We start from the raw sequence: 27,985 nt of genomic DNA, 5'->3' as shown, positions 1-27,985 counted from the left end.
TGTATTGTGGTCAAAATTCGTCAAAATCCCGATTTGAGACGAATTCATGTCCACCACTATTCACTTTTTTTAAACACGCGGGTAGATCGTCGCCACTGTTATATATCGGAACGGAACGAGTGAAACAAATGCTGCTCAGATACGCACTGACGTTTATTCGCAATGACACCTTATTATAAGTACATGCATACAGTAGCATACGTAACATTAACCATAGTCAAACACAGATTGGTAGGTAGAAAAATAGGTATATTTCTAGATGTATAGAATTATACATAAATATGACTTTCTCATTGTTCTGTTCGGTACGTTTATATTACATTACATGCTCTAGTTTGAAGAATTAGCGAGTTATACATTTATAATAATGTGTTTATTAATTGATATTCTTTCTCTATTTCTAAAATAAAATATGTGATAATTTTGGGGAAGACCCTGTTAAAATAAAGTTAAACTACTGGTAGGTAGAAAAGCTATCTTGAATTTTATTTTAACAAAAATAAAACTAAAATTGCTTGTACCATCCAAACACATATTTATACTAAAATGATGACTTACAATTAAAAAGTAAGTTATTTTCACCAAGTCTCGCTAACAATCTTTAGAACTATTGTTAGCGACATTAAACAAAATACATATATAGAGTCAGACCAAGTTAAGTTTGCAGCGATTTTGACAGCCCAGATAGTGCAAGTGTTAAGCATCAAACTTCTATTAAAATGAAGATGTTTACTTAACACTTGCACAGGCTGGGCTATCAAACCAACTTAGCTCGATCCGACTCTATGTATATGCAAAAAGGTGGTGAATCGTGCAAAAACATTCTTTATTTTATTGAAAAGGAAATAAATGTTAATATGTATTATTCAATAAAAAAACATGCACAATACAAAAATGGAAGATAGGAATTAACCTAATATGGATAAAATTAAATGAGGAAATATAAAAAGTTAAGTTTCTACCATAATTCATGATAATGATGGAACTATGTGTATTATTGAATATAAAATAAATATATTCATTTGTTATGTCTAATATAATGTAATATAACGTTCAATAATATGTTAAAAATATGATACCAGTAGGTATCTGAACTACATTTTTACATTCTTAAAAACTATATTTTTGTTCATAGATATAGGTATTTCATCTATGCACTATTTTAATTTGACTAAGATAGGCAAGAAATAATCTTCCTTTGGTAACTAAATTTAAGTACAGTCAGCAGAAAATACCTGTATCTACACAAATTAGTGTTACGAGTACATGCAGATAGTTTGAGCTCTTTTGACAGTTTAGATAAATCTGCAATTGACTGTAAATGTAAACCCTCTAAAGGTTAACTTTGGGATTTCAACATATCAGCCTCGAAGCTACCTCATAACTGCCCTAATTTCTAATGATTGCGACATATACAGATAATATCTAATATCATACAAACACTTATAGATAATCAGAGACTAGGCAATTATAAACAGTGCCAATGTTAAACGCTAATTCATGCCTCTGAAACAGCAAATACTATCTTGTAGTGATTAGAGAAGTCAAATTAAATTAAATTTAAAACCATTGCCACTGTTTCAAGTTTTCTTATGGGTTCTCTTAGAGATTGTTTATAGACGAACAGTATGATTTTTTATTATTATATTGACACTCTTTATAAATACTATTCACAGATAATATACTATGTACATTCATTAATAACAACACGGTTTAATTAACTTTATCTACAACAGGTTTAAACCGGATCCGCCCCCTTCTATCTTAGAGTATGCACTTCTGTAGAAGTTACAGCAAAACAATGAATTCATAGTAGCATTGAGGGATGACGAACTCTGAGTGCGGTAAAGGCCCGATGACACGTCGTCACACCGCGGAGCACCCATGAACGTATGCAAATCGCTCTTAGGGAAACCCTCCTTATAGTACTGTTTAATAGTGTCATATGCATCCATAATGACTGAAATGAACAAGCTCAGAACAACATATATGTACAAACTGATGAATGAGTACAGGTATATGCGGCTGAACCACCAAAGTAAGTGGGATTTCTTGGACATGACTGAGAACGTAGCAAACATATCATCTCCGTTTATTAAAGAGAAAAGACATTCAGAGGTGGTAGCAAGTGAACGGAATTTCATGTGATAAGGTCCTAGTATTAACCAACCACAGAAAGTAAAACCTGCATAAAGGAGGAGTGCACATATTGAGAATCTGAATATCTTAGGAGCAGCTTTCTTTAATGTTAGGATGACGACATTATAGGTCTTGAAAAAGCCTAAGTATCTTAGTACTCCGAACCAAACCAACAGGTTTCCAGTGCCTAAAAATAATGAGCAGACATTCCATTGGTCATTGGTGAACTGGTTGCGCTCTATTTGCTCCTTGATGGATGAGCCCATGATAATTAGGATGTCATTGACAATGATCATGATGTACCAAACATTTAGGAATTCTAGTCTTCCATCCAGACTTAGTTCCTTATTGTAGGCCTGTCGGAAGAATTGGACTGTAAGCTCTTTTAAAAGTTGAGCTCGGTAAATTGCCCGACTGCACAGCATGAGTGACATAGAGCAAATCAAAATAACTAGGATGTTGAGGATGCTTCGTAATATCTGATCTATTTTGTTGTCTGTCACATATTCTTTGTCTCCTTTACAAGTTAGTTTATATGGTTCGGCTTCCAAACTCAAAGACATTTGACCATCGTGGTCTTCATTGTCAAAAACTATAGCAACATCAAATCGGAAGCAGTCCGGTGGAGTTATGGGGCCTGCAGCTCTGAAGTTTATAGTTTTAATAGAAAACATTAGTTCAGCTCTAACTAAAGATGCAAAATCAACTTCTAAGTTTGAATCTTTGATGAAGTTTTGGGAGCTGAAGAGCCCTTCAGTTTTAGTGAAATTAACACATGAGGACACTATTTCTGCATTAAATTCATAACTTTCATTGAAGCCGTTTATAATACCTCTTTTGTAGTTGAACTGGCAGAATACTGGAGGGGGTGGATTATTATTTTCATCATTGTAAGAGTATGGTCCAATGGCATTGGATAGATTATAGTAGCCAGCGTAAGCATAGTCCAGGGCATTATAGAATTCGTCCAATTTGTAGACGGCCAATGGGCCTGCGCCGGGCGGGTACGCGTTGATTTCGCGCGTAGAGTCCCAGCCAAGGAGAAATAAGTGTGAGAAGCTCACCCTGTTATCTTCAGTATAGTTGACGTGATTGTATCTGTTGTGAGCAAACAAACATAGCTGAAACGTCACCAGTACTATCTTGATGAGTTGTATGATGAACTTGTATGGAAACTTCCGCTTGGCCTGCCACTTCTCGATCGGGTTCATAAAGAAAAACTGCAGCTTACGACGCATTTTTTCTTCTAACTGTGAAATGTTCGCGGAAGAGGTCGCCCGAGGAAAACCTTGATCATTGTGATTTCCTGGTGATTCTCTGGTTATTTTTCTAGCTTCCTCTCCTTCAGAAGCTGTGTGCTCTTCTGGCGATGAGCTTATATCTTCCATTGCAATAGCTTCTATTATAATTACGCAAGTAAACAAATATCAGATGAATCTTTATTGTCTTTGTTTAGACATAAAGCTCGATCCATAAGTAGATCAATACGGCTCTCACACTGACAAAATAATGTAGAATTATGGATATGATTTAATTGAAATGTGTCCTCTGTTGTTCAATTATAATCATTACATTTTCTGATTCCTTTGACACTTAACACTGCAATGTTCAATCACGCACAATCGAAATGAAGCAAGTAAATCACGTCCTGTCAAACTGTCACGGTGACACCCCACCAATGGTCACTCTCCCTCACCTCACCTCACCCATTTCCATCCCACAGATAAATACAAATAGCACTACCAAGCACCATGTTCGCCAACCTCAGAAAATAAACCGATAACACTTGTTTTTGGTACTGCACTAGAAATGTCAAATTCTTAAGAAAACACATCTATATCTTATGGTCCATATTGTACAATACATCACGTACACGATTTTTTTGAAGAGAAATTCGAAATTACTCACTTTTATTCATTTAACAAAGTAGTGTAAGCTTTAGTAATCGACAGTTTATGATCTCAGTTTTAAAACTATGGCTTTAACTGCGGAGAGGCTTAGAAACGACGAAAGGTACTGACAATTACGTTCGTTCTACTTACGTATCGAATGATATTGAGGGAAAGTTTGCAATAAAATTGGCTATTGATCTTACGTGCTATATTTACAGTGCCCAATTAAACGACAGAGTGATAAGAGTGTTTATTTTCAGGTTTTCTGGGGATAACGTTACGCAATTTCTCCTTTTTTTGCCATTTGGACTATGCCTGTTTGTGGTTCGGACAATTTTGGCTTTAATCTTATGGGTGGCTTCGATAATATTGCCGAACAAATCGACGGTCAGGCAGATGCTGTCGACCCTCGCCTGCTGGACATTCGGTGAGTAACACATACCCTTGCTATTCCACAAACAAGTTACTGTAAACACTAAACAAATTGTCCTCGCATTTTGCGAGTCACATATGTTTCCTATCACCTCGGGTTCAAATGAGGATTTCCTGTTTGTTAAAATACACAGTGATAGTGATAAAGGAGATACACAGGTAGCTATGTCCTGTAGGTTATATACAGGTCATATTTGTTCAGTAAAAAGGACATGTTATCATTTTAATCTAATCAATAGATAATCACTTTAATGAGAATACCAGTATGAATGTGGGACTCTAATAAACGTATATGTAAAGAAAAAGTAATGTTTAAAATTAGTTTTTTAATTAGCTTTTTACTAATGCAAACAGATTTTAATAAGGATTCCAATCCGGGACCATAAACTTATTTCAAAAACTAAGTTATTTGGTCCTTATAATAATAATAGTAGTATATTATGATGCCTTTCTTGTTTTTAGAGACTATTTTGATCCTAAAATTTTTATCAATATTGTAGCATCATAGAGAATATATTTATATAATTTGCTTTCTGAAGCTTATCTATAAGTAAGATGAAGTGCATAATTACTAATAATAGAATAGTTATCAGAATATAATACACTGTAATTTGTTTGTGTATATATTTATTAATATTGAGCTATTGATATTTCAGCATATATAATGCTGCATCTCTTGTTTCTTAGTTAAAGAAAGAGATGCAACACAAACAATACTAAACAAAATAAATAGGTGACAATCGAAAGTCACTAATTACTACCACAAATTCAGAGCCATAGAGAACCATACTAATACATACCAGTACCAAAACAAAACCAATATTTTTATTTATTTTTTCAATTACTGAACTAAATTTGGTTGTCATCTGACAATTCATAATTGTTAACCAAATAATTGAACAAACAAACCTGTGGCCCTAGTGAAAAAGGGTACAAGTCTCTGGCAGCGCAGGTGTAAAGGGGTGTAAGTTCCACGTAACACTTATGCCTTTATACACCTAAACTGCCAGAGACTTGTACCCTTTTTCACTAGGGCCACAGTATAATAGTTATGAAAAATTCAGCAGAATGTTTGAATTAAGATTTTGCAAAAGCTTTTGAACTTTTGATCAAAATGCATGCTCCTGTATTATGGCAAAGATTTATTAATTATGTTATTTGTGTAAGATGAAAAAAGTTCTATGTCAATTTCGTGCTTCAAATTTAATTGCTAAATGAGATGGCACCGTACAACTCCGTACATTATGAGATAACGTTGGTTGTCAAAATTTGACATTTGACAATTCAGTGACTAGAAAACATATTGTGCAATACAGCGCCACCTGTTTCGACTCTTAAACTAGTGCTAACTATTCCTTAGAATTTACCTCTATTACAATCAATAACCCTTATACTTGAATTATTTATTTACAATAACAATATACATAATAGATAAATATACAGAGGTATTACTATAACTAGCTTAAATCTAAAATGCTTTGGGGTAATGTACCAAGGATGCCGGTGGCATTTCTTTGTTGTATCACAATGCTGATATGATGTGCGAGATGCATCTCTAAGTAATAATAATACTTAATTTACTTTTATTTAAAAAAATATTCATGCAAACTTTAGTTTGCATTAATATTTTCAATGAATTGTATTTTATAATTGTTGATGTGCTTATTTTTGCTTGTATGTAAATTCTATGTTGATGTGTAAAAGTGCCCTTGTGGCCTATTTGCTGAATAAATGATGAAGTTGAAGAAGTTTAGGAAGCTGCCAGCTCTTTGGTCACCGGTTATGTCAAACAGGCACTTTGCGATTACTGCAAAAACACTTGTGCACACTCTTTAGTTATGGTAAGGTTAACATCTACCAACAGCACACTCCTTACTGCCCATAGATGGACCATATGTCTTTCCAATAAGCTTTATGAATTGTCAGTTAAAGTGTATGATGGTACTATGGCTATTTTAAAAAAAGATGTAATATATCCTGTAAGTATATTTGAGCCAACTCATTTGCATTGAATGAATTGCCACAAACATTGACCCTGTGCATGTCAAATTCATTGTTTTCATGTTTTTCTTGTCACATCTTTTGAAACAGGCTATTTTGAGATAACTTTGTGAATGTGGCAATTTAAGTATATTGCTCGTTCCCCATCATCATCACTTAAAGTGTGTAATACAAAAATATTAATAAAACTGTTTTTTTTTTAATATCATAATTGATAAAAAACCTAGATACTTGCCTTGACTTCTCTACATTTACGTCATTATTTCTTGTTTTACGTAAGGGGATTCCCATAAGGCCCTAAATTTGCATAAACAATTGACTATTTCAAAACATAACGAACTTGAATAAATTAATATGTAAATGGCTAAATATTCAAATACAAACATAACTAGAATTAGGAATGTGACATTGCATTCGTACACCAGGGTATATAAATAAGTTAATATTAATCTATTTATATACTTTGACTCAGTCTTCAAAGTAAGCTTATTGAGACCTTTGTTATGAATACTAAGAAATAATACATATTTTATATTTTATTTTATATAGCCATTTATTTCCGATCCTTGGCTACAATGTTGTTCAATTAGGTATATATACTTATATTTTTTGTAAACTAGAGAATGACCCGCAGTTCGGTGTGCCCTTTGGCATAGGCCTCTCCACTGAACTCTGTCCTCTGCAACTCTAGACCAGTAAGGTCCCAAGGTTAAGTGGATATCATCTACCCATCTCGTTTTTAGACATCTTTGTTTCTACTTCCGTCTCTTGGGTACAGTCAGCATCAAAAGTAGCGGATCTAATAACGTTTCATAAGTATCTACCGTTCTGTAACAGCTTAACAAAAAGTGATGTCTTTAATATAGAACAACTAAGACTGTAAAAGATATACTTTTGAGCGCGAATTTTAGAAATTTATCTATATTTCCAAAAGTTATCCGGAATGTCAGATTCTTTTGGCGCGTTGTTTCATCCGCTACTTTTGATGCTGACTGTACCATAGGGTAACTTGTTTGCTCCATTTGTTTAATTTGCATCTAAGCATGTGTCCTGACCACCCCTATTTTAAATGGTCTATCTGGCATAATAGCTGAGTTTTGAGATTTTATACATATACTGGGTGTTTATTTAGTCACCTGCAATAATTTACGGGCTGAATATATAGGTCATATTGAGCAACTTTTTCTATGGGACCAACCCCGAAAACGCGAAAAAAAAATTTACTCTCCCATAGAGAATGTCAAGGTCAGACAGCCAAAAGGTATGAAACAGCCAATTTTTTTATTCGCAATTTCGGCGTTGGCCTCATGGTAAAAGATGCTCAGTATGACCTATATATTCACCACGTAATTTATTGCTGGTGACTAAATAAACACCCAGTATGGATGCATTAGTTAAGGTTGCCAGTGGATGTGGGTGACAGGCTACATATAACCAAAGTGTTTGTTTGCAGGAGTGTACGTGAAGGTGAAAGGGCAGCGTGACCCTCGCTGCAGCATGCTTGTAGCCAACTACGCGTCCTGCCTGGACTCGCTGGCCGCGGCCCACGCACTGGGAACCATCAGTGTAAGTACAGTACGAACTATAGAAGTCCTCCTTTCCCTCCCTTCGGTCGTGTTTTAATTTATCGCCACTTGTATCGAATTTCCTATTTTTCGCACTTGAATCGTAATGTACTATTACAGTACATATGATGCTACTTTACCGCCCTAGTGCGGTAACTAGCACTATACGTGCGTATGTCGAAAATTTAAAGGGCCGTATGTACTGTAAAACGTTGCACAATGCACGTGCGACAAGATAATTCCTTCTTTTCGCACGTGTAACGTACTATTAAAGGTAAATGGTAAATTATGATTATTGTAATATGTGGCTTTGTTTTGCAACAACACGTACCTGTTAAAATGCGTTATAGTTGACGTCACAAATAATACAAGGCGGAAATAAACCAATCTAAACGCAACATTTAAATATTCATAAGGCCATTTACGTAAGTATTTAAATGTATGAAAAATAATTGAATATGGATGTTGCAGCTACGGAAGTGGAAGGTGCCGCCATTTTTTGCGTCCACACTGGGCATCAGGAACGCAGCTCAGTTTGTTAGAAAGTAAGTAATACAAACAGTTAACATGATTCCTTAGAGATATAAATGGAAAAACAATAAGCTTGAACATATTCCTGTTCTGATAGTAATGGTAAAGTCAATTAGAAGTATTTAATTATAAAATAATAATCATCAAAATGGATGCCGGCGGGCGACGTTGACTTAAACGGAGTTGGAGGAAAAAGAGCCACAGCATAGTTGTGAAGATTGAAGGGGAATATGCCTTCTTGGTTGACGACCGGTCTGGTCTAGTGGATAGTGAGTATGGTTATTCAGATATAGTACAATTTAGTGTAATAGGTATATACAAACGTTTAATCAGAGTATCATTAATCATTAAAACTTTACATTCAAATACTTCTAAAAACATTCGGAAACCAATTTATAGATGTATAGGGACATTTGCAAAGTCAGCTCATATTCAAGTGCGCGTGTACCCCCCCCCCCCCCCCCCCCCCCCCGCTATATGTAATTCAGTCTCGCCTTAACCATCAGTCATGTTAGTAAATTCAGTGTTTCAGTTAACCTCGCTACCCACCTTCAGGAACTACCTAATATAACCCTAAAGATGAGTCAAACCAAAACATGCCTTCCTAACGTTTTAGAGAGTATAATTCGTAGGCGATACTGATGTCATGCATCAATACCATGTTACATTAAGGGTCTGAAAGGCGTCGTGGTAGAATTGGGTTGTCTTCAATTTATGACATCAAGTTGTCCCAGAGAAACCCAGCCCACACATGTCTAAAAGGCGGTCTTCACAGGATGCAGATCCTCAAGTCGCTCCGGTATGCAAGCGGGACATCGCTATATACGTGTATAGCGCTGTCTCGCTAAAACGCCGGAGCTCGACTCGACGACTCCATGCACACACACACATAGACAATTTTTTTTGTGCATACTTTCATAATTAGACGTACTTCTCTCTTAATAATGTTACCTAATTCTTAATTAACCTTATCTTTGATTGTATGTTACCAAAGTAACTAGTTATTTTATGTAACTGTTTTTTTTTTTCAAACCGAATCTGGCTGTCACGTGACAGGCATAGCCTAGTGTAGGGCCGCAGGATATATTTAAATGTTAATAAGGTTTTTTTCTTTGAAATGAATAATTGTTATTCGTGCCGGTCCGCATCAGTTTGATAATCTTGTTCGCAGAGAGCACTTCGGCGAGTGCACGAGCGCGCCGCTGCTGCTGCAGCCGGAGGGCGGGCCGGCCAACGGGCGCGGGCTGCTGCGGTTCGCCGACTGGCCCTTCCCCGTCGCGCAGCGCGTGCAGCCCGTTGCCATCGGTGAGTCATCTAAATACGGCCCTGGCAAACACATCGTCTTATGAATGACTCAGCTAGACCGGGCCGGGCCCGAGGCGTCTGACACGTCATTTTCTATGACGGCTGATCGGTGATCACGTGGTGCTTTCCATAGAAAACGAAGCGCTGGAAGCTCCGGCCCGGCTCGGTCCGGTCCAGCGTGAGTCGTGCTTTATCGTGGGCTTAGTAACCGGCCGGTCGCCTGGTGCCAATGCGAATAACATTAATATTTTATTTTACTCCTACTTGACATACAATGTGGGGTGGCCAAAAAATATGTGCATTACCGTTGCCAGGGCGGTTATGGGATTATACTGAGCCACTTTTACTATGCGACCAACCCCGAAATCGTGATTTTTTTTTTACCCTCCCATAGAAAATGGACTACCTGAAATGTATGAAACAGCCAGAAATTTTTTTCGCGACTTCGGGGTTGGTCCGTATAAGCCCAAAACCTCCCTGGCAACGGGAATGCACATATTTTTTGGCCACCTGGTATGTATATGTTTTAGTGTTAATAAAAAAATATATATATAATCCAAAAAAGGAAAAGAATATGTTAATGTGATTTTGTTAGTAAATAATATTAATATAAAGACCGACCAGAAATATATGATTATTGTCAAGAGGGTGCTGTTATTCTCATGTATAGGGTGACAGTTCATTTTAGTATGAAAAATTTTGTTCCAATGAAAATTCGCAATATGGCGCGTGATCATATAATCCTGGTCAGACTTTACTAAACTATCTCTCATTCAATACTTACAAGTTATAGAAACTTTATTCTAATCTATAGCTTTTTCTGCTACAACTAGTAATGTAGACGCTCACGAATTATAATATTTTTTATTTGTTTTGTATTTTAAATTACCTACTCATTAAGTGAAATGTAAAATTTATTTTGAGTAACTACGCAGCCAATTTTTATTAACGTTTAATATGTAGAGATATAATAGGTAAAGGTAGCAAAGGTGCGTCAAAATGGTCCAAAAACCAACAGAGTTGAGAATTAGGTTATTAGATAGGTGTTTCTATGTACTTCATTTAGTTCTATGGGCATCAAGCGGATTTCCATTGCACTGAGATATTTGTATTTTAGTCAAAATGTCATGACTCTTATTACCTAGGCAATAGATTCCACCGCTGGGCGGCGAATGGTTTGTCGCGCTTGCAGCGGTGCGCGAACATCTACCCTGTAGCAATTAATTTACTTACTTGGAATCTATTGCCTAGGTAATAAAGGTGAAGTTGATGACTATTTGATTAAAATATAAATATCTCAGTTCTGTGATGGGATTCCGCATGGTGCCCATAGAACGAAATGAAGTAGATAGAAATATCTACCTAATAACCTAATCCTCATTTCTGTAGATTAATGGCCCAGGTTTCATACAAAGTTGGCCATGGTCTTTTGAAAGAGAAAGAATCTTATACAAATGTTGATACCATTTAACGAAATGCAATCAATAAGGCCTTTTTGTATATTAAAAATGGGATGGGATGTCGTATAACAACTTTTGCCATAACACTGTGCTTGAAATTGTAAGTAATAAATTTTTTAAGTCAGAATTATTCCTGAGCATAACTGGGTTTTTGTCATAAATGAGTTGTTATAAGTCATAATTTTTATAGTCATTAAATTAATTCGCATAAAATTGTAGGTTAGGTTCGTTAGGTATGCACAGAAAAATATATGGTAACTGCTATGTATGTCATCAAACATGACTAACAATGTATGACACAATATATGACTTTTCATTTGTATGCGCAATGAAGATTATGTTTACGACATACGTTATGCGTATCAAAGATACGACTTAAACTTTTATGCAACCCAATATGGACCCAGTAAAATGACTTGCAAAGCCTATCTGTTTTTTCAAATTGACTTATGGAACTTGTTCCAGAGGTGGAACGAGCGTTCACCCTTGTGACAGTCCACACGGGGCACGGCGCCGGGCTGCCGTGGCGCGACGCGCTGTGGTTCCTGCTGGCGCCCGTCACCGTGTACACGCTCACGCTGCTGCCCGCCGTGCAGGACGTCGCCGACGTGGCCACGGTCATTGCTGAACACTTGCAGGTGGGATATTTAAAATATATAAAAAATTGTGACAAATATGAATGAATAGATCGGAAGATGAACATTGAAGCAATGTAGCTTGTTTCGGAAAGAGGTTTAAATAATTAACTTATGTTAATATTAATGTGTATTAATTAGTTTATGGATTTAATTAAATTGATAATTTTGATTTAATTTAATTTATAATTTTAATTTAATTTATATATTTTTTATTGATTTTTTGCATTTTGTATATGGATATCTTGTCCGAAATAAAAGATTTTTTATTTTTTTATTAAAAGGTTAAATAATTTTGACAGATAGAAGTAACAGACATCGAGTACTCTGCACTGTGTCGCGCGCCCCTGCCGACGCGGGCCGGCGGCTCCGGCGGCGCCGGGGAGCTGGCGCGGCGCGCGCAGCAGGTCAAGGAGGTGCTGCCGCGCGTGCCGCTCCGGGACATCATGCGGGACCTCGGTAACTAGCACATGCCCGCCGGCGGCACCGGCCGCTGCTGTGGCAGGTCAAGGAGGTGCTGCCGCGCGTGCCGCTCCGGGACATCATGCGGGACCTCGGTAACTAGCACATGCCCGCCGGCGGCACCGGCCGCTGCTGTGGCAGGTCAAGGAGGTGCTGCCGCGCGTGCCGCTCCGGGACATCATGCGGGACCTCGGTAACTAGCACATGCCCGCCGGCGGCACCGGCCGCTGCTGTGGCAGGTCAAGGAGGTGCTGCCGCGCGTGCCGCTCCGGGACATCATGCGGGACCTCGGTAACTAGCACATGCCCGCCGGCGGCACCGGCCGCTGCTGTGGCAGGTCAAGGAGGTGCTGCCGCGCGTGCCGCTCCGGGACATCATGCGGGACCTCGGTAACTAGCACATGCCCGCCGGCGGCACCGGCCGCTGCTGTGGCAGGTCAAGGAGGTGCTGCCGCGCGTGCCGCTCCGGGACATCATGCGGGACCTCGGTAACTAGCACATGCCCGCCGGCGGCACCGGCCGCTGCTGTGGCAGGTCAAGGAGGTGCTGCCGCGCGTGCCGCTCCGGTACATCATGCGGGACCTCGGTAACTAGCACATGCCCGCCGGCGGCACCGGCCGCTGCTGTGGCAGGTCAAGGAGGTGCTGCCGCGCGTGCCGCTCCGGGACATCATGCGGGACCTCGGTAACTAGCACATGCCCGCCGGCGGCACCGGCCGCTGCTGTGGCAGGTCAAGGAGGTGCTGCCGCGCGTGCCGCTCCGGGACATCATGCGGGACCTCGGTAACTAGCACATGCCCGCCGGCGGCACCGGCCGCTGCTGTGGCAGGTCAAGGAGGTGATGCCGCGCGTGCCGCTCCGGGACATCATGCGGGACCTCGGTAACTAGCACATGCCCGCCGGCGGCACCGGCCGCTGCTGTGGCAGGTCAAGGAGGTGCTGCCGCGCGTGCCGCTCCGGGACATCATGCGGGACCTCGGTAACTAGCACATGCCCGCCGGCGGCACCGGCCGCTGCTGTGGCAGGTCAAGGAGGTGCTGCCGCGCGTGCCGTTCCGGGACATCATGCGGGACCTCGGTAACTAGCACATGCCCGCCGGCGGCACCGGCCGCTGCTGTGGCAGGTCAAGGAGGTGCTGCCGCGCGTGCCGCTCCGGGACATCATGCGGGACCTCGGTAACTAGCACATGCCCGCCGGCGGCACCGGCCGCTGCTGTGGCAGGTCAAGGAGGTGCTGCCGCGCGTGCCGCTCCGGGACATCATGCGGGACCTCGGTAACTAGCACATGCCCGCCGGCGGCACCGGCCGCTGCTGTGGCAGGTCAAGGAGGTGCTGCCGCGCGTGCCGCTCCGGGACATCATGCGGGACCTCGGTAACTAGCACATGCCCGCCGGCGGCACCGGCCGCTGCTGTGGCAGGTCAAGGAGGTGCTGCCGCGCGTGCCGCTCCGGGACATCATGCGGGACCTCGGTAACTAGCACATGCCCGCCGGCGGCACCGGCCGCTGCTGTGGCAGGTCAAGGAGGTGCTGCCGCGCGTGCCGCTCCGGGACATCATGCGGGACCTCGGTAACTAGCACATGCCCGCCGGCGGCACGGGCTCTGCTGTGGCAGGTCAAGGAGGTGCTGCCGCGCGTGCCGCTCCGGGACATCATGCGGGACCTCGGTAACTAGCACATGCCCGCCGGCGGCACCGGCCGCTGCTGTGGCAGGTCAAGGAGGTGCTGCCGCGCGTGCCGCTCCGGGACATCATGCGGGACCTCGGTAACTAGCACATGCCCGCCGGCGGCACCGGCCGCTGCTGTGGCAGGTCAAGGAGGTGCTGCCGCGCGTGCCGCTCCGGGACATCATGCGGGACCTCGGTAACTAGCACATGCCCGCCGGCGGCACCGGCCGCTGCTGTGGCAGGTCAAGGAGGTGCTGCCGCGCGTGCCGCTCCGGGACATCATGCGGGACCTCGGTAACTAGCACATGCCCGCCGGCGGCACCGGCCGCTGCTGTGGCAGGTCAAGGAGGTGCTGCCGCGCGTGCCGCTCCGGGACATCATGCGGGACCTCGGTAACTAGCACATGCCCGCCGGCGGCACCGGCCGCTGCTGTGGCAGGTCAAGGAGGTGATGCCGCGCGTGCCGCTCCGGGACATCATGCGGGACCTCGGTAACTAGCACATGCCCGCCGGCGGCACCGGCCGCTGCTGTGGCAGGTCAAGGAGGTGCTGCCGCGCGTGCCGCTCCGGGACATCATGCGGGACCTCGGTAACTAGCACATGCCCGCCGGCGGCACCGGCCGCTGCTGTGGCAGGTCAAGGAGGTGCTGCCGCGCGTGCCGCTCCGGGACATCATGCGGGACCTCGGTAACTAGCACATGCCCGCCGGCGGCACCGGCCGCTGCTGTGGCAGGTCAAGGAGGTGCTGCCGCGCGTGCCGCTCCGGGACATCATGCGGGACCTCGGTAACTAGCACATGCCCGCCGGCGGCACCGGCCGCTGCTGTGGCAGGTCAAGGAGGTGCTGCCGCGCGTGCCGCTCCGGGACATCATGCGGGACCTCGGTAACTAGCACATGCCCGCCGGCGGCACCGGCCGCTGCTGTGGCAGGTCAAGGAGGTGCTGCCGCGCGTGCCGCTCCGGGACATCATGCGGGACCTCGGTAACTAGCACATGCCCGCCGGCGGCACCGGCCGCTGCTGTGGCAGGTCAAGGAGGTGCTGCCGCGCGTGCCGCTCCGGGACATCATGCGGGACCTCGGTAACTAGCACATGCCCGCCGGCGGCACCGGCCGCTGCTGTGGCAGGTCAAGGAGGTGATGCCGCGCGTGCCGCTCCGGGACATCATGCGGGACCTCGGTAACTAGCACATGCCCGCCGGCGGCACCGGCCGCTGCTGTGGCAGGTCAAGGAGGTGCTGCCGCGCGTGCCGCTCCGGGACATCATGCGGGACCTCGGTAACTAGCACATGCCCGCCGGCGGCACCGGCCGCTGCTGTGGCAGGTCAAGGAGGTGCTGCCGCGCGTGCCGCTCCGGGACATCATGCGGGACCTCGGTAACTAGCACATGCCCGCCGGCGGCACCGGCCGCTGCTGTGGCAGGTCAAGGAGGTGCTGCCGCGCGTGCCGCTCCGGGACATCATGCGGGACCTCGGTAACTAGCACATGCCCGCCGGCGGCACCGGCCGCTGCTGTGGCAGGTCAAGGAGGTGCTGCCGCGCGTGCCGCTCCGGGACATCATGCGGGACCTCGGTAACTAGCACATGCCCGCCGGCGGCACCGGCCGCTGCTGTGGCAGGTCAAGGAGGTGCTGCCGCGCGTGCCGCTCCGGGACATCATGCGGGACCTCGGTAACTAGCACATGCCCGCCGGCGGCACCGGCCGCTGCTGTGGCAGGTCAAGGAGGTGCTGCCGCGCGTGCCGCTCCGGGACATCATGCGGGACCTCGGTAACTAGCACATGCCCGCCGGCGGCACCGGCCGCTGCTGTGGCAGGTCAAGGAGGTGCTGCCGCGCGTGCCGCTCCGGGACATCATGCGGGACCTCGGTAACTAGCACATGCCCGCCGGCGGCACCGGCCGCTGCTGTGGCAGGTCAAGGAGGTGCTGCCGCGCGTGCCGCTCCGGGACATCATGCGGGACCTCGGTAACTAGCACATGCCCGCCGGCGGCACCGGCCGCTGCTGTGGCAGGTCAAGGAGGTGCTGCCGCGCGTGCCGCTCCGGGACATCATGCGGGACCTCGGTAACTAGCACATGCCCGCCGGCGGCACCGGCCGCTGCTGTGGCAGGTCAAGGAGGTGCTGCCGCGCGTGCCGCTCCGGGACATCATGCGGGACCTCGGTAACTAGCACATGCCCGCCGGCGGCACCGGCCGCTGCTGTGGCAGGTCAAGGAGGTGCTGCCGCGCGTGCCGCTCCGGGACATCATGCGGGACCTCGGTAACTAGCACATGCCCGCCGGCGGCACCGGCCGCTGCTGTGGCAGGTCAAGGAGGTGCTGCCGCGCGTGCCGCTCCGGGACATCATGCGGGACCTCGGTAACTAGCACATGCCCGCCGGCGGCACCGGCCGCTGCTGTGGCAGGTCAAGGAGGTGCTGCCGCGCGTGCCGCTCCGGGACATCATGCGGGACCTCGGTAACTAGCACATGCCCGCCGGCGGCACCGGCCGCTGCTGTGGCAGGTCAAGGAGGTGCTGCCGCGCGTGCCGCTCCGGGACATCATGCGGGACCTCGGTAACTAGCACATGCCCGCCGGCGGCACCGGCCGCTGCTGTGGCAGGTCAAGGAGGTGCTGCCGCGCGTGCCGCTCCGGGACATCATGCGGGACCTCGGTAACTAGCACATGCCCGCCGGCGGCACCGGCCGCTGCTGTGGCAGGTCAAGGAGGTGCTGCCGCGCGTGCCGCTCCGGGACATCATGCGGGACCTCGGTAACTAGCACATGCCCGCCGGCGGCACCGGCCGCTGCTGTGGCAGGTCAAGGAGGTGATGCCGCGCGTGCCGCTCCGGGACATCATGCGGGACCTCGGTAACTAGCACATGCCCGCCGGCGGCACCGGCCGCTGCTGTGGCAGGTCAAGGAGGTGCTGCCGCGCGTGCCGCTCCGGGACATCATGCGGGACCTCGGTAACTAGCACATGCCCGCCGGCGGCACCGGCCGCTGCTGTGGCAGGTCAAGGAGGTGCTGCCGCGCGTGCCGCTCCGGGACATCATGCGGGACCTCGGTAACTAGCACATGCCCGCCGGCGGCACCGGCCGCTGCTGTGGCAGGTCAAGGAGGTGCTGCCGCGCGTGCCGCTCCGGGACATCATGCGGGACCTCGGTAACTAGCACATGCCCGCCGGCGGCACCGGCCGCTGCTGTGGCAGGTCAAGGAGGTGATGCCGCGCGTGCCGCTCCGGGACATCATGCGGGACCTCGGTAACTAGCACATGCCCGCCGGCGGCACCGGCCGCTGCTGTGGCAGGTCAAGGAGGTGCTGCCGCGCGTGCCGCTCCGGGACATCATGCGGGACCTCGGTAACTAGCACATGCCCGCCGGCGGCACCGGCCGCTGCTGTGGCAGGTCAAGGAGGTGCTGCCGCGCGTGCCGCTCCGGGACATCATGCGGGACCTCGGTAACTAGCACATGCCCGCCGGCGGCACCGGCCGCTGCTGTGGCAGGTCAAGGAGGTGCTGCCGCGCGTGCCGCTCCGGGACATCATGCGGGACCTCGGTAACTAGCACATGCCCGCCGGCGGCACCGGCCGCTGCTGTGGCAGGTCAAGGAGGTGCTGCCGCGCGTGCCGCTCCGGGACATCATGCGGGACCTCGGTAACTAACACATGCCCGCCGGCGGCACCGGCCGCTGCTGTGGCAGGTCAAGGAGGTGCTGCCGCGCGTGCCGCTCCGGGACATCATGCGGGACCTCGGTAACTAGCACATGCCCGCCGGCGGCACCGGCCGCTGCTGTGGCAGGTCAAGGAGGTGCTGCCGCGCGTGCCGCTCCGGGACATCATGCGGGACCTCGGTAACTAGCACATGCCCGCCGGCGGCACCGGCCGCTGCTGTGGCAGGTCAAGGAGGTGCTGCCGCGCGTGCCGCTCCGGGACATCATGCGGGACCTCGGTAACTAGCACATGCCCGCCGGCGGCACCGGCCGCTGCTGTGGCAGGTCAAGGAGGTGCTGCCGCGCGTGCCGCTCCGGGACATCATGCGGGACCTCGGTAACTAGCACATGCCCGCCGGCGGCACCGGCCGCTGCTGTGGCAGGTCAAGGAGGTGCTGCCGCGCGTGCCGCTCCGGGACATCATGCGGGACCTCGGTAACTAGCACATGCCCGCCGGCGGCACCGGCCGCTGCTGTGGCAGGTCAAGGAGGTGCTGCCGCGCGTGCCGCTCCGGGACATCATGCGGGACCTCGGTAACTAGCACATGCCCGCCGGCGGCACCGGCCGCTGCTGTGGCAGGTCAAGGAGGTGCTGCCGCGCGTGCCGCTCCGGGACATCATGCGGGACCTCGGTAACTAGCACATGCCCGCCGGCGGCACCGGCCGCTGCTGTGGCAGGTCAAGGAGGTGCTGCCGCGCGTGCCGCTCCGGGACATCATGCGGGACCTCGGTAACTAGCACATGCCCGCCGGCGGCACCGGCCGCTGCTGTGGCAGGTCAAGGAGGTGCTGCCGCGCGTGCCGCTCCGGGACATCATGCGGGACCTCGGTAACTAGCACATGCCCGCCGGCGGCACCGGCCGCTGCTGTGGCAGGTCAAGGAGGTGATGCCGCGCGTGCCGCTCCGGGACATCATGCGGGACCTCGGTAACTAGCACATGCCCGCCGGCGGCACCGGCCGCTGCTGTGGCAGGTCAAGGAGGTGCTGCCGCGCGTGCCGCTCCGGGACATCATGCGGGACCTCGGTAACTAGCACATGCCCGCCGGCAGCACGTAATATGTCTAATAATAGCGCGTTTATGTCTTTTGTACTACATTTTTGTTAGTTGAGATACTTACCAATTAATATTTAGGATTTATATTAAAAAAAGTATTATTTCAGATGACTCGTAGAATAAGTATACTTATAAAATTAAGTTTTTCAATCTCGTACCTTACTTAGGCAACTCGGCAAGCTTCGTTGCCTACACACGATACACAACTGAAAAGCTCTATTATTTATATCACAGTTGTATAAAATAAAGTAGGCAGCACCACTATGCACGTGAAAATTACAAGAAACTTTTTTTTTACTAACTATACAACCTAAAGTTATATTATGTCGCATTTCTTGTACACAACAGGAGAGGTGATGTTCCAAACAATAAACAAACAAGCTACAGCAAAAATTTCTTTCCAGCCATCACGCGCAGCGTAGACGTGACAGTGACGAACTTCCTGGAGGGCGTGACGCCCTACACGCCGGAGCCGGCGCCGGCCCCGCTGGCCCCGCAGGCCCCGCAGGCCCCCGCCGGCCCCGCCGGCCCGCAGCCCGGCCCCTCGGCCCCGAGATACGTCACTCCGCCCGCTCAGGTAACAATCAGGACACAATTGACAACATTTCATTTTTTTTTTTATTGTCTACATCGAAAGAACGCACTAATTTAAGGTACCCGTATTTTTTTATTTTGCGTAAGTCCTATATTTTGGTCATAAAATCTATTTATATTGTTACTTGAAACAAAAGGCCGTATGTAACAAACGTCATTTGTGAGAATCGTGACGTCACGGATCTGTTTCATACACTGGAAAAAACGTTGAATTAATTTACGTTTGAGCATAGACAACAGTGCGAGTGACATAACCTCAAACGTTAAAAATAAAATCACAAATTAACAAGTGTCACAAACGTCAAAACTCAAGTCAAACGATGGTTTCATCCCGTTTTCAATGACAATGTCAACCCAATCGGAAGTCATTTTTTTGCTTGTAGTGGCAGAACTGAAGGACCTGGGTGACGTCAATTTCCGTTTTAACTATTTTTAGAGATTTTGAATACAAAAATTCGTAAAAAATATATAAAATTTATTTTTTTGTAATCTACAGGAGCCCCTCTCGAAATGGTTTTCGATTTAGGGATATTGAAAATTTTGAAATGTTGTCAATTCTGGGACCATATTGAAAAATGCTACCAAAACTCACGTGACTATTTCGATACATTATTTGTTACGATTAGCATTTTCTTGTAGCGAGCGTTATCTTAATTAATATGAATTTATTATATCATTTTAAAGTCTAATTAACTGTAATTTTTCATATGCTTCATAAAAACTACGGCATTACGTATTTATAAGATTTCTTGTGTACGAAATTAGTTTAGACGAGTTTCTTGCGCCGGTATCTTCACGAGACGTGAATTAAAACCGATGATAGTTTCTGGCATTCATAAGCGCATTATAATATGCCTAAATTGAAAAAAAATTTTTTTTTTTATCACACTTGCTCGAAAAAGATATTATTTCATGTAGGTGTGCTGAAGGACAAAGGCCTATTTTGTTCCCGCGGTGGTTATGGATTATAAAAAAAAGGCGATAATTCCCTAGGGAGTAAATTTTTTTTCTATAATTATGTCACTTATTCATTAGCATAAATGAGTTTTACTTTTAAAATACTGACATTTATAATTTAATACTTTTGTTTATGGTTAAAATTATTTAATTTGATTAATTTAACAGCCGATTAAAATATTTTTACATAATTTTCAATCGTGGCTGAATGCCGAATAGGTCTGTGCCTTCGATGCTTCACCTGCCAAGAAATTACAAAATGGCGGAAGAATGTTTGATATGTCACCGTATTTAAGAATTATTTCGCTAAAAATTTAGTTTTTTCTTCGTAAGTGTGATGAAAAACATTGTGTGTAACTCTGGGGGTAAGAATTTTGCATACCACCCTCGTATCCAAAGTTTCACTTACCCCCCTCGTTGCACAATGTACTATTTCCTTTCAGGCCCCGTTCCCTAAGAGCGCGAAGGAGCGCCAACTCAGCTTCCAAGAGCGGAAAGCGCAGATGATCGCCGACGCTCGCCACAGGTATATAGAGAAACACGGGCTCAATCTCACTATGACCGGCTAACGATACACATTATTTTGATATTATTTCATACATAATTTTAGTTCGAGAGCATTCTATCAGTGTGAGACCCTTTTTGGGGAATGCTAGGAAGCTGAATTTTGGTTTGAAATTGTAATTATTAAAAATGAACCATGGAGTATTCTCGGATCAGAAATCGGCTTCATGACTTTTCCAGAGTAGGGTACACAAGCGATACGGTGGAATGCTCCTAGGTCGATTGACTTTTTGCTATATTTCACTCTGGTAATATTTTAGGAGAATAATACAATGCTTGGGAAGCAATCCATAGAGTATGGAAGGTAGAGGTAAGGAATGCAATCTCCATAGGCAGAACTATTGCAAAAGTGTCCAGCTTTCCAAATCTCTCCAGAGTAGCGCTAGCTAAGTATGTAAGCGTTATTGACGGAGTGAAGTGCGCTGTCTATGATTTGTATTTTTTTTTTCAAATATTCTCGGTATTGTAGCGCCACCTATTTAAGGTTTTTTGACGGACACTTTTTGGTACATGGAGATTGCATTCCTTATCTCTACCTTCCATACCATAGAGATTCCGATACTTCGGAAGCGAGGTGCAAAAAAGTTGATTGACCCCATTCACATTTCGACCGCGGTTACACGTACGTGACTGAGAATATTGTTAAGAAATCACTATATTCCTTAGATGCAAATATTTTTTGTGGAACAGCGCAGTTGACTGATAACAATTTAAACTTTTCTTTGCTTAGTTCTTATGTCAACGTTGTGATAATTTTTGGCGTTTATTCTTATCGGCAAAACACCAATATTCGTAAGATTTAAATTCCCGAGTAGTATGGCATAGCGTTCATAGGGTTAATACGTAAATGCGAATAAGAATTTTGACGGATCGGCGTCTTTTTGATAAACTTTTTGGTTTAACCTTTTAACCAACCACCATTGACCGCAAAAAAAATGTTATTTGGAATATTTGTTTAACTCGTGCCGGTTAAAAGGTTAAATAAAAACTTGAATATCTTTTTTTTTAAGTTTATTGCTGTCATCTCTTCCAGTATAGTGAGCATTTTCTGCGATCATTTTCCACTCCACAGTAAAGTAAATTTTACTTTAATTTATGACTAAGTTCCTTATACTTTATTGTATTCTTCATTTCCTTGAAATATCGTTTCGATTTGCCTCGCATGAGAATTGAAATAAAAATAGATCTAGCTGTTATATTCCTACAGTTAAGACCATTAGCATGTATCAATTAGAGATGGGCCGAATGTGGAGTTTGTCGAATACGAATATTCAGCCGAATGTTCGGTTTAAATCTTACCGAACCGAACCGTTCGGTTCATCTGTAACATCTTAATAAACCATTGGAAAACGCTTCAATTACCTACATTAGCAGCTAAAGATTAACCGCTTCTTAGGCCCTAAAAATGAACGGGTCAAAAGGCTGGGACTCGAAAACAAATGCTCAACCCCCGCCAAACAATGAAAACGTGGATTTTCATGTGAAAACGTAACCTGGAAGAGAGTAACTTGAAAAGTTCCAGAAGAGCTTACATTTCAGTGTTGTGCAACCAAACATAAAAAAAAATACCGGGCACTTTAACCAAATTATTCGGCCGAATACGTCCATTGAAAAAGTTAGCCGAATATCGAATAATGACCGAAATTCGGCCCATCCCTAGTATCAACCTTAAAGTTTTCATGTTATTGGGCTTGAATGTAGGCAAATATATGACTTCCGTCTTTGAATGAAAGGCATTAAATATTGTTCAGATTTATATTAGAAATATCTTAATCACTCTCTATTCAAGAGATTAAATTGAAATTAAACTAGGTGACGAACGATAACGAGTCTGCATTTTGCGTACAGTATGCAAATAGAGACTATACTTGCTTGAAATAAGGTGCATGTTTAAGTTTGTCAAAATGGAGACTTGTTATCAACGTGATTATACTGTACCTTGATTTATATGAGTTATATAAATAAATAGGATGTTTCCTACTGTTTGTCTCAATCGATATCCCTAATTATTTCCACTGTCAGACTTTAAACATTGTGTGGTGTTTGCACATGGTGCATGGCTGGCGTAAGTAAAACGCAGGCTACTTGCGCAAGTTGTGCAAGCAACATGCACAAGTTAATACTTGTTCTAGCTCGCACTCACATCTTGCTTTAGTCGTGCAGACCGCACGGGTAGATCGCGCTTGTAAATTCTCATGTCACAACACCCATCCATACACCTCTTTTAACTGTTTATTACACTATGCTTAGAACCTCTGAGAGTGTCTCAACATGCGCTAGCTCCATGCTCTATGTGCAAGCACATAACAAAAACGTTTTATGAATAAGAAAGTTTTTTTCCCTTTTGACAACCACTGTCCTCTATCATTAGAGTTTTTTAGACGTGAGTGGTGGTTAGAAGGGTTGTAAATTTCGACTGTAAAGTATTTTCGGCTCATTAATTAATATTTAAATAAGATATGTCAAATACATAATTCAGCGCTACCTTTTTTCGGCACGCAGACACATACTCGTCTTTAATAACTACTCCAAGTAACTAAAATAACTATTTTTATGAGAGATAAATGTTAGGTTTAGTATAACATGTGCCTAAAATGCTAAAGTTCACTGGCGTAATATCGTCTAGTGAGGAGGCTGTATAAATAAGTAGACGTAAGTTAGGTACTTATATGTATTCAAAATTCTTGACGGTGACGTCAATGATAAACTTCCATTTTGTAAATAAATTACGTACTGCAGACTTAAGCCTGTTTAACAAAATTGATTTAAGTTCAACGAAATTGATTCAAATTTAACAAAATTGATTCAAATATGTTGAAGATCATAATCGCGTGTTTATATCGCAATGTTTCCTGGTTTTCACTATTTTCAATTGATATGTAACATCTTCAGAAGTTAATTACTAAATATATCGATAGCTTGAAACGAACCGTCTTGGGGTTCAATGTCCTAATACTAGTACAAATGACCTTCAATGTAATTTTAATCTTAATCAAATAAAAATAGTTGCTTATTCGTTCGTTGGTTCGATTTTAAAATAAAACAAATTCAACTTTATTTTCTAATACCAAATTCGATTGCCAATTTTCCATGTATAATACTTAGAGGATAACCTTTTCCAGGCTGCACCAATCTACAAGATATTCCCAAGAAAATCAAATATGTTCCAATTACACGTCACATTTCCTGAAAGTGCTATTAAATTTGAACCTTAAATCGGAACGCTAAAGTTAAAATTCTATTGGCGCGTATGTGGTCGATAAATCGTACTATGCCTGGAAAGGGGTTAAACATTACCATCGATAAAATGATGATGCGTTCTAGACTTGATGATGATGATTAAATAATTGACTAAGAGTTCGTGAGTGTAACACAGACCACCTCAACTACTAGACGAAGCACATATTAAGACAATTGAGGTCACCACACATAAAAGCTCCCTTACAAATTATATGGGAGCGCAACTAAGTATTTCAGTTGCGCCCACAATTAAGCACCAGTACTCATGAGACCAGTACTCATGTAAATTAAAAATATGTGCTAAATTTAAGCTTTAGGGGTGTACCTGATGATGATGAGGGCCGATTTTTGAATTTCGATCGCTCGTTTTAAATTGCATTTCGCCGTTTTCCACAGATTATCGCCTCCCTGGGCTGTTTATGAAATAGTGTAGAATACAACGCAGTTTTACTGGTGGAATCGAAAAATGCATCTGTGTGGTGACCTCGTGCTTTTTGTAAATAGGTCTTAATGCGGTGTCTGTAGGGTGTGGTGTAGAACTTAAGATTGTATGTATATGGTTCTTTAAAAAAAATTTATGTATGACTCCCACTACACGGCCGGAGTCGGAAAATTCACATTTATACGGCCGCAAGCCGATCGGCTCCGGACGGGTTGACTCCAGCCGGTCGATGGGAATCGTACATAATACGTTTGACGCGCATACTCGAACGTGTAGAAATCATAATTATTGTTATTCAAGTATGGATTTAGAGATTGTAATAAAATAATTTTGTGATAGGTATTATATTTTTCTAACCAAAAGACAATTAACCTCTTGTCTGTTTGTCTTGTTGTTTGTACATATAAAGACTGACCGAATTTTTGGTCATCTTTTCGCATTTCTTCGAGAAAGATTTCTGCTCTATACAAGACAACCGAGGTTTGAACACATGATTTTTGATCACTAACATACATATGAAAGGTTAAACGTCAATAGTTATTTGTGCAACAAGAGAGGAAAGTTGGTTTTTCTTGCGAGTGTTGTGTGTTGTCACGAGATGTAAAATAACTTTGCTGTCGTGTGACACATACAACTATTCACCTCAGTAGTGAGAACATGGGTTAAAAAAATTCAACATTAAGTAAAGTTAACCACATTTATTTACATTCATGAATAAAAGGCATCATCATTATGACGAAAGCTTGTCTCACTCCCTGGAGTGAGGAAAGTCGCACTTTCGTCACTCCCCGGAGTGACGAAAGTAGGCTTGTTCGAGCTGCTGAGGTGAAAAATTATTTTCGTGGTCTTGTTTTTAGTCCCCAAAAAATCTGATGGGGTGTAGCTTTTTGTATGAGATGATTTTTTTTTTCTCATGGTAAATCTAATATACAACTGCAGCTACAGCTTTTTTATATTTTTTTGATAAAATACGAATACAAATGTGACAGAGTGGTCCAAAACAAGACAACGAAAATAATTTCAACCTAAATATTGATAAAAAGTGAAAAGAAAACGCAATGAAGCTACAAAATAAAATGAGAGTTAAACTTTCTAATAAAGACTTCTGTATAGATATTTAAAAACAATACGCAAAAATCACTTGCGAAAAAACCGTTATTTTAAAGACAGTTACAAGACGTGCTCATAACGTACTTTAGCATCTCGTAGTGTAGCTAATATAGTGTTCAAGTTTATAACATGATGGGAAATAAAATAGTTTTGTTCAGGAAATCATGTTTTATTTCGATCACTTAAATACTTAATAATAAAATACATTGTAACTGGTTGACCATATTGAGCAACTGGGCGGCCATGCAATGGTTTTCATAAACTTAAACGTTAAAACATGCAAGGTGCCCCCAACCATTTATTACAATCGATCCTTAAATAAAATAGAGCTGTCTAGCTTCAACAGTTATATAAATGTAATTGATTGGTATAAAATTTCTCTTCTAAAAACTATTGATGATAAATTGGCATTATTTAACGATTACATCTTAGACATTTTTGACTTTTTTGCTCCAATTCAAAAGAAAATAGTGAAAGCTGCACCAAAACCCTGGCTCACTGAGAATATACGCTATATGATAAGTATTCGTAACAAAGCGCAAAAGAAATTTAAACAAAGTAAGGACGAATCCGACAAACAGAGCCTGTACTTTGAGCAAAAAGCTTATTATGAGCAACATATAAATGTTAATTTAAATAAACCTAAAACCCTATGGAAAAATTTGAAACGTCACGTAATTCCAGATTTTAAGAATAGCTTTGAATTACCACAAGATCTCAATGATCCTTCAAATATAAACAAAACCTTTTTAAATGTTCCGGGTAACGTTTCTGTGGATGATGCCACACAGGCTTACTTTGATAATCACCGGCATAACTCCTCCACATTCAGTTTCAGTACCATTGACGAGACAACTGTGGCAAAACTATTACTTAATACAAAATCCAATGCTATGGGCCACGATGGAATAACATTTGACATGATTTTAATGACTCTTCCACAAACTTTGCCTATAATAACAGATTTGATAAATACTTCCATTTTAACTTCCGAGGTACCCTCAGTTTGGAAAACTGCTATCGTTAGGCCGACTCCAAAAATAAATGACCCGAAGGATCTTAAAGACTTGCGTCCAATCAGTATTTTGCCTTATTTATCTAAAATACTGGAAAAGTAGTTTATGATCAGGTTTCAAAGTATCTTGATTTCAATAATATACTACCCGAAAAGCAGTCAGGGTTTAGGAAAAAACGAGGCACTACTACAGCGCTCCTTGATGTCATAGATGAGGTCCTGGCTGCACAGGACATTGGACATGGAACAATATTGGTTTTGTTGGATTTTTCCAGGGCATTCGACTGTATAAATGTTCCACTTTTGCTTTCAAAATTAAGATACTATGGATTTGACGAGAAAGCCATACGGTGGTTCCAAAGTTATTTTAACGGTCGCAAGCAAATAGTTAAATTGCCAAAAAACGATGGTTCTTGCTTGGTGTCTGATCCAATTCTAATGGAAAGGGGAGTTCCTCAAGGATCAATATTGGGGCCACTTTTATTCATTTTGTACAGCAGCGACATCATCAATTGCATCAAATTCTGTAAATACCATCGTTACGCTGATGATCTGCAGGTTTTTATATCGTTTCATCCTCGAGATTTCGCTACCGCTGTTGTGAAGTTAAATGATGATCTGAAACGACTCTCAGAGTGGTCCTCTGCAAATTGCCTGGTCCTTAATCCTATTAAGTCTAAATATATGGTGCTTGGAACTTTAAATCAAACTAATGCCATCATTTCAAAACAACCAAACATTAGCATTAAGGATGTGAAAGTAGATCGCGTCGACGAAGCAAAAAATCTTGGACTCTTGCTAGATACAAATCTGCGTTTCGAGAGGCATGTAATAGACATTGTTAGAAATTGTTTATACCGTTTAAAAGTTCTATATAATATAATATTCAAAATTTTCTTAGTGTCACCCTACGAATGCGACTTTGTGAAGCTCTTGTTTTATCAAAACTTAATTATTGCCTTGCAGCTTATGGTTCCTGCCTTCTAGCACGATCGTGGCGCCTTATCCAAAGAGTGCAGAATTCATGTGCCAGATTTTGTTTTAAAATCCCTCCTCGTACTCATGTCACGCCTTTTTTAAACAATGCGGGTATGTTAAAAATGGCCGCTCGCCAAGAACTCATGTTCGCTTGCCTGCTCTTTGATACTATTCAATCCAAGCAGCCGTCTTATCACTATAAGAAACTCCTATGGTTTGGAAAAAGTAGCATTCATCACCAAATGAGAGCCTCGCGAGCGATAGTGT

At 44.2% G+C, this 27,985-nt stretch overlaps 2 protein-coding genes across 2 annotated transcripts; one reads left to right on the top strand and one right to left on the bottom strand.

The window, feature by feature from the left end:
- Positions 1–232: 232 nt before the first annotated feature.
- LOC133523763 (mucolipin-3-like) lies at positions 233–3,755 on the bottom strand. The gene has a single exon (XM_061859486.1). It carries the CDS (start codon positions 3,525–3,527, stop codon positions 1,728–1,730), a length of 1,800 nt encoding a protein of 599 aa, XP_061715470.1. The 5' UTR covers positions 3,528–3,755; the 3' UTR covers positions 233–1,727.
- A 222-nt stretch (positions 3,756–3,977) lies between these two features.
- LOC133523765 (lipid droplet-regulating VLDL assembly factor AUP1-like) lies at positions 3,978–25,887 on the top strand. Its single transcript, XM_061859492.1, has 9 exons — positions 3,978–4,152; positions 4,292–4,458; positions 7,918–8,030; positions 8,501–8,574; positions 9,732–9,865; positions 11,791–11,963; positions 12,263–12,419; positions 19,223–19,395; positions 20,813–25,887. Exons 1-9 carry the CDS (start codon positions 4,115–4,117, stop codon positions 20,936–20,938), a joined length of 1,155 nt encoding a protein of 384 aa, XP_061715476.1. The 5' UTR covers positions 3,978–4,114; the 3' UTR covers positions 20,939–25,887.
- Positions 25,888–27,985: the final 2,098 nt, after the last annotated feature.

This window comes from Cydia pomonella, chromosome 12 (assembly GCF_033807575.1).
Source record: "Cydia pomonella isolate Wapato2018A chromosome 12, ilCydPomo1, whole genome shotgun sequence".
In the NCBI taxonomy this organism is placed as follows: Eukaryota; Metazoa; Arthropoda; class Insecta; order Lepidoptera; family Tortricidae; genus Cydia; species Cydia pomonella.
The sequence above is the reverse complement of the archived record's forward strand: the minus strand, read 5'-3'. Positions and strand labels throughout refer to the sequence as shown.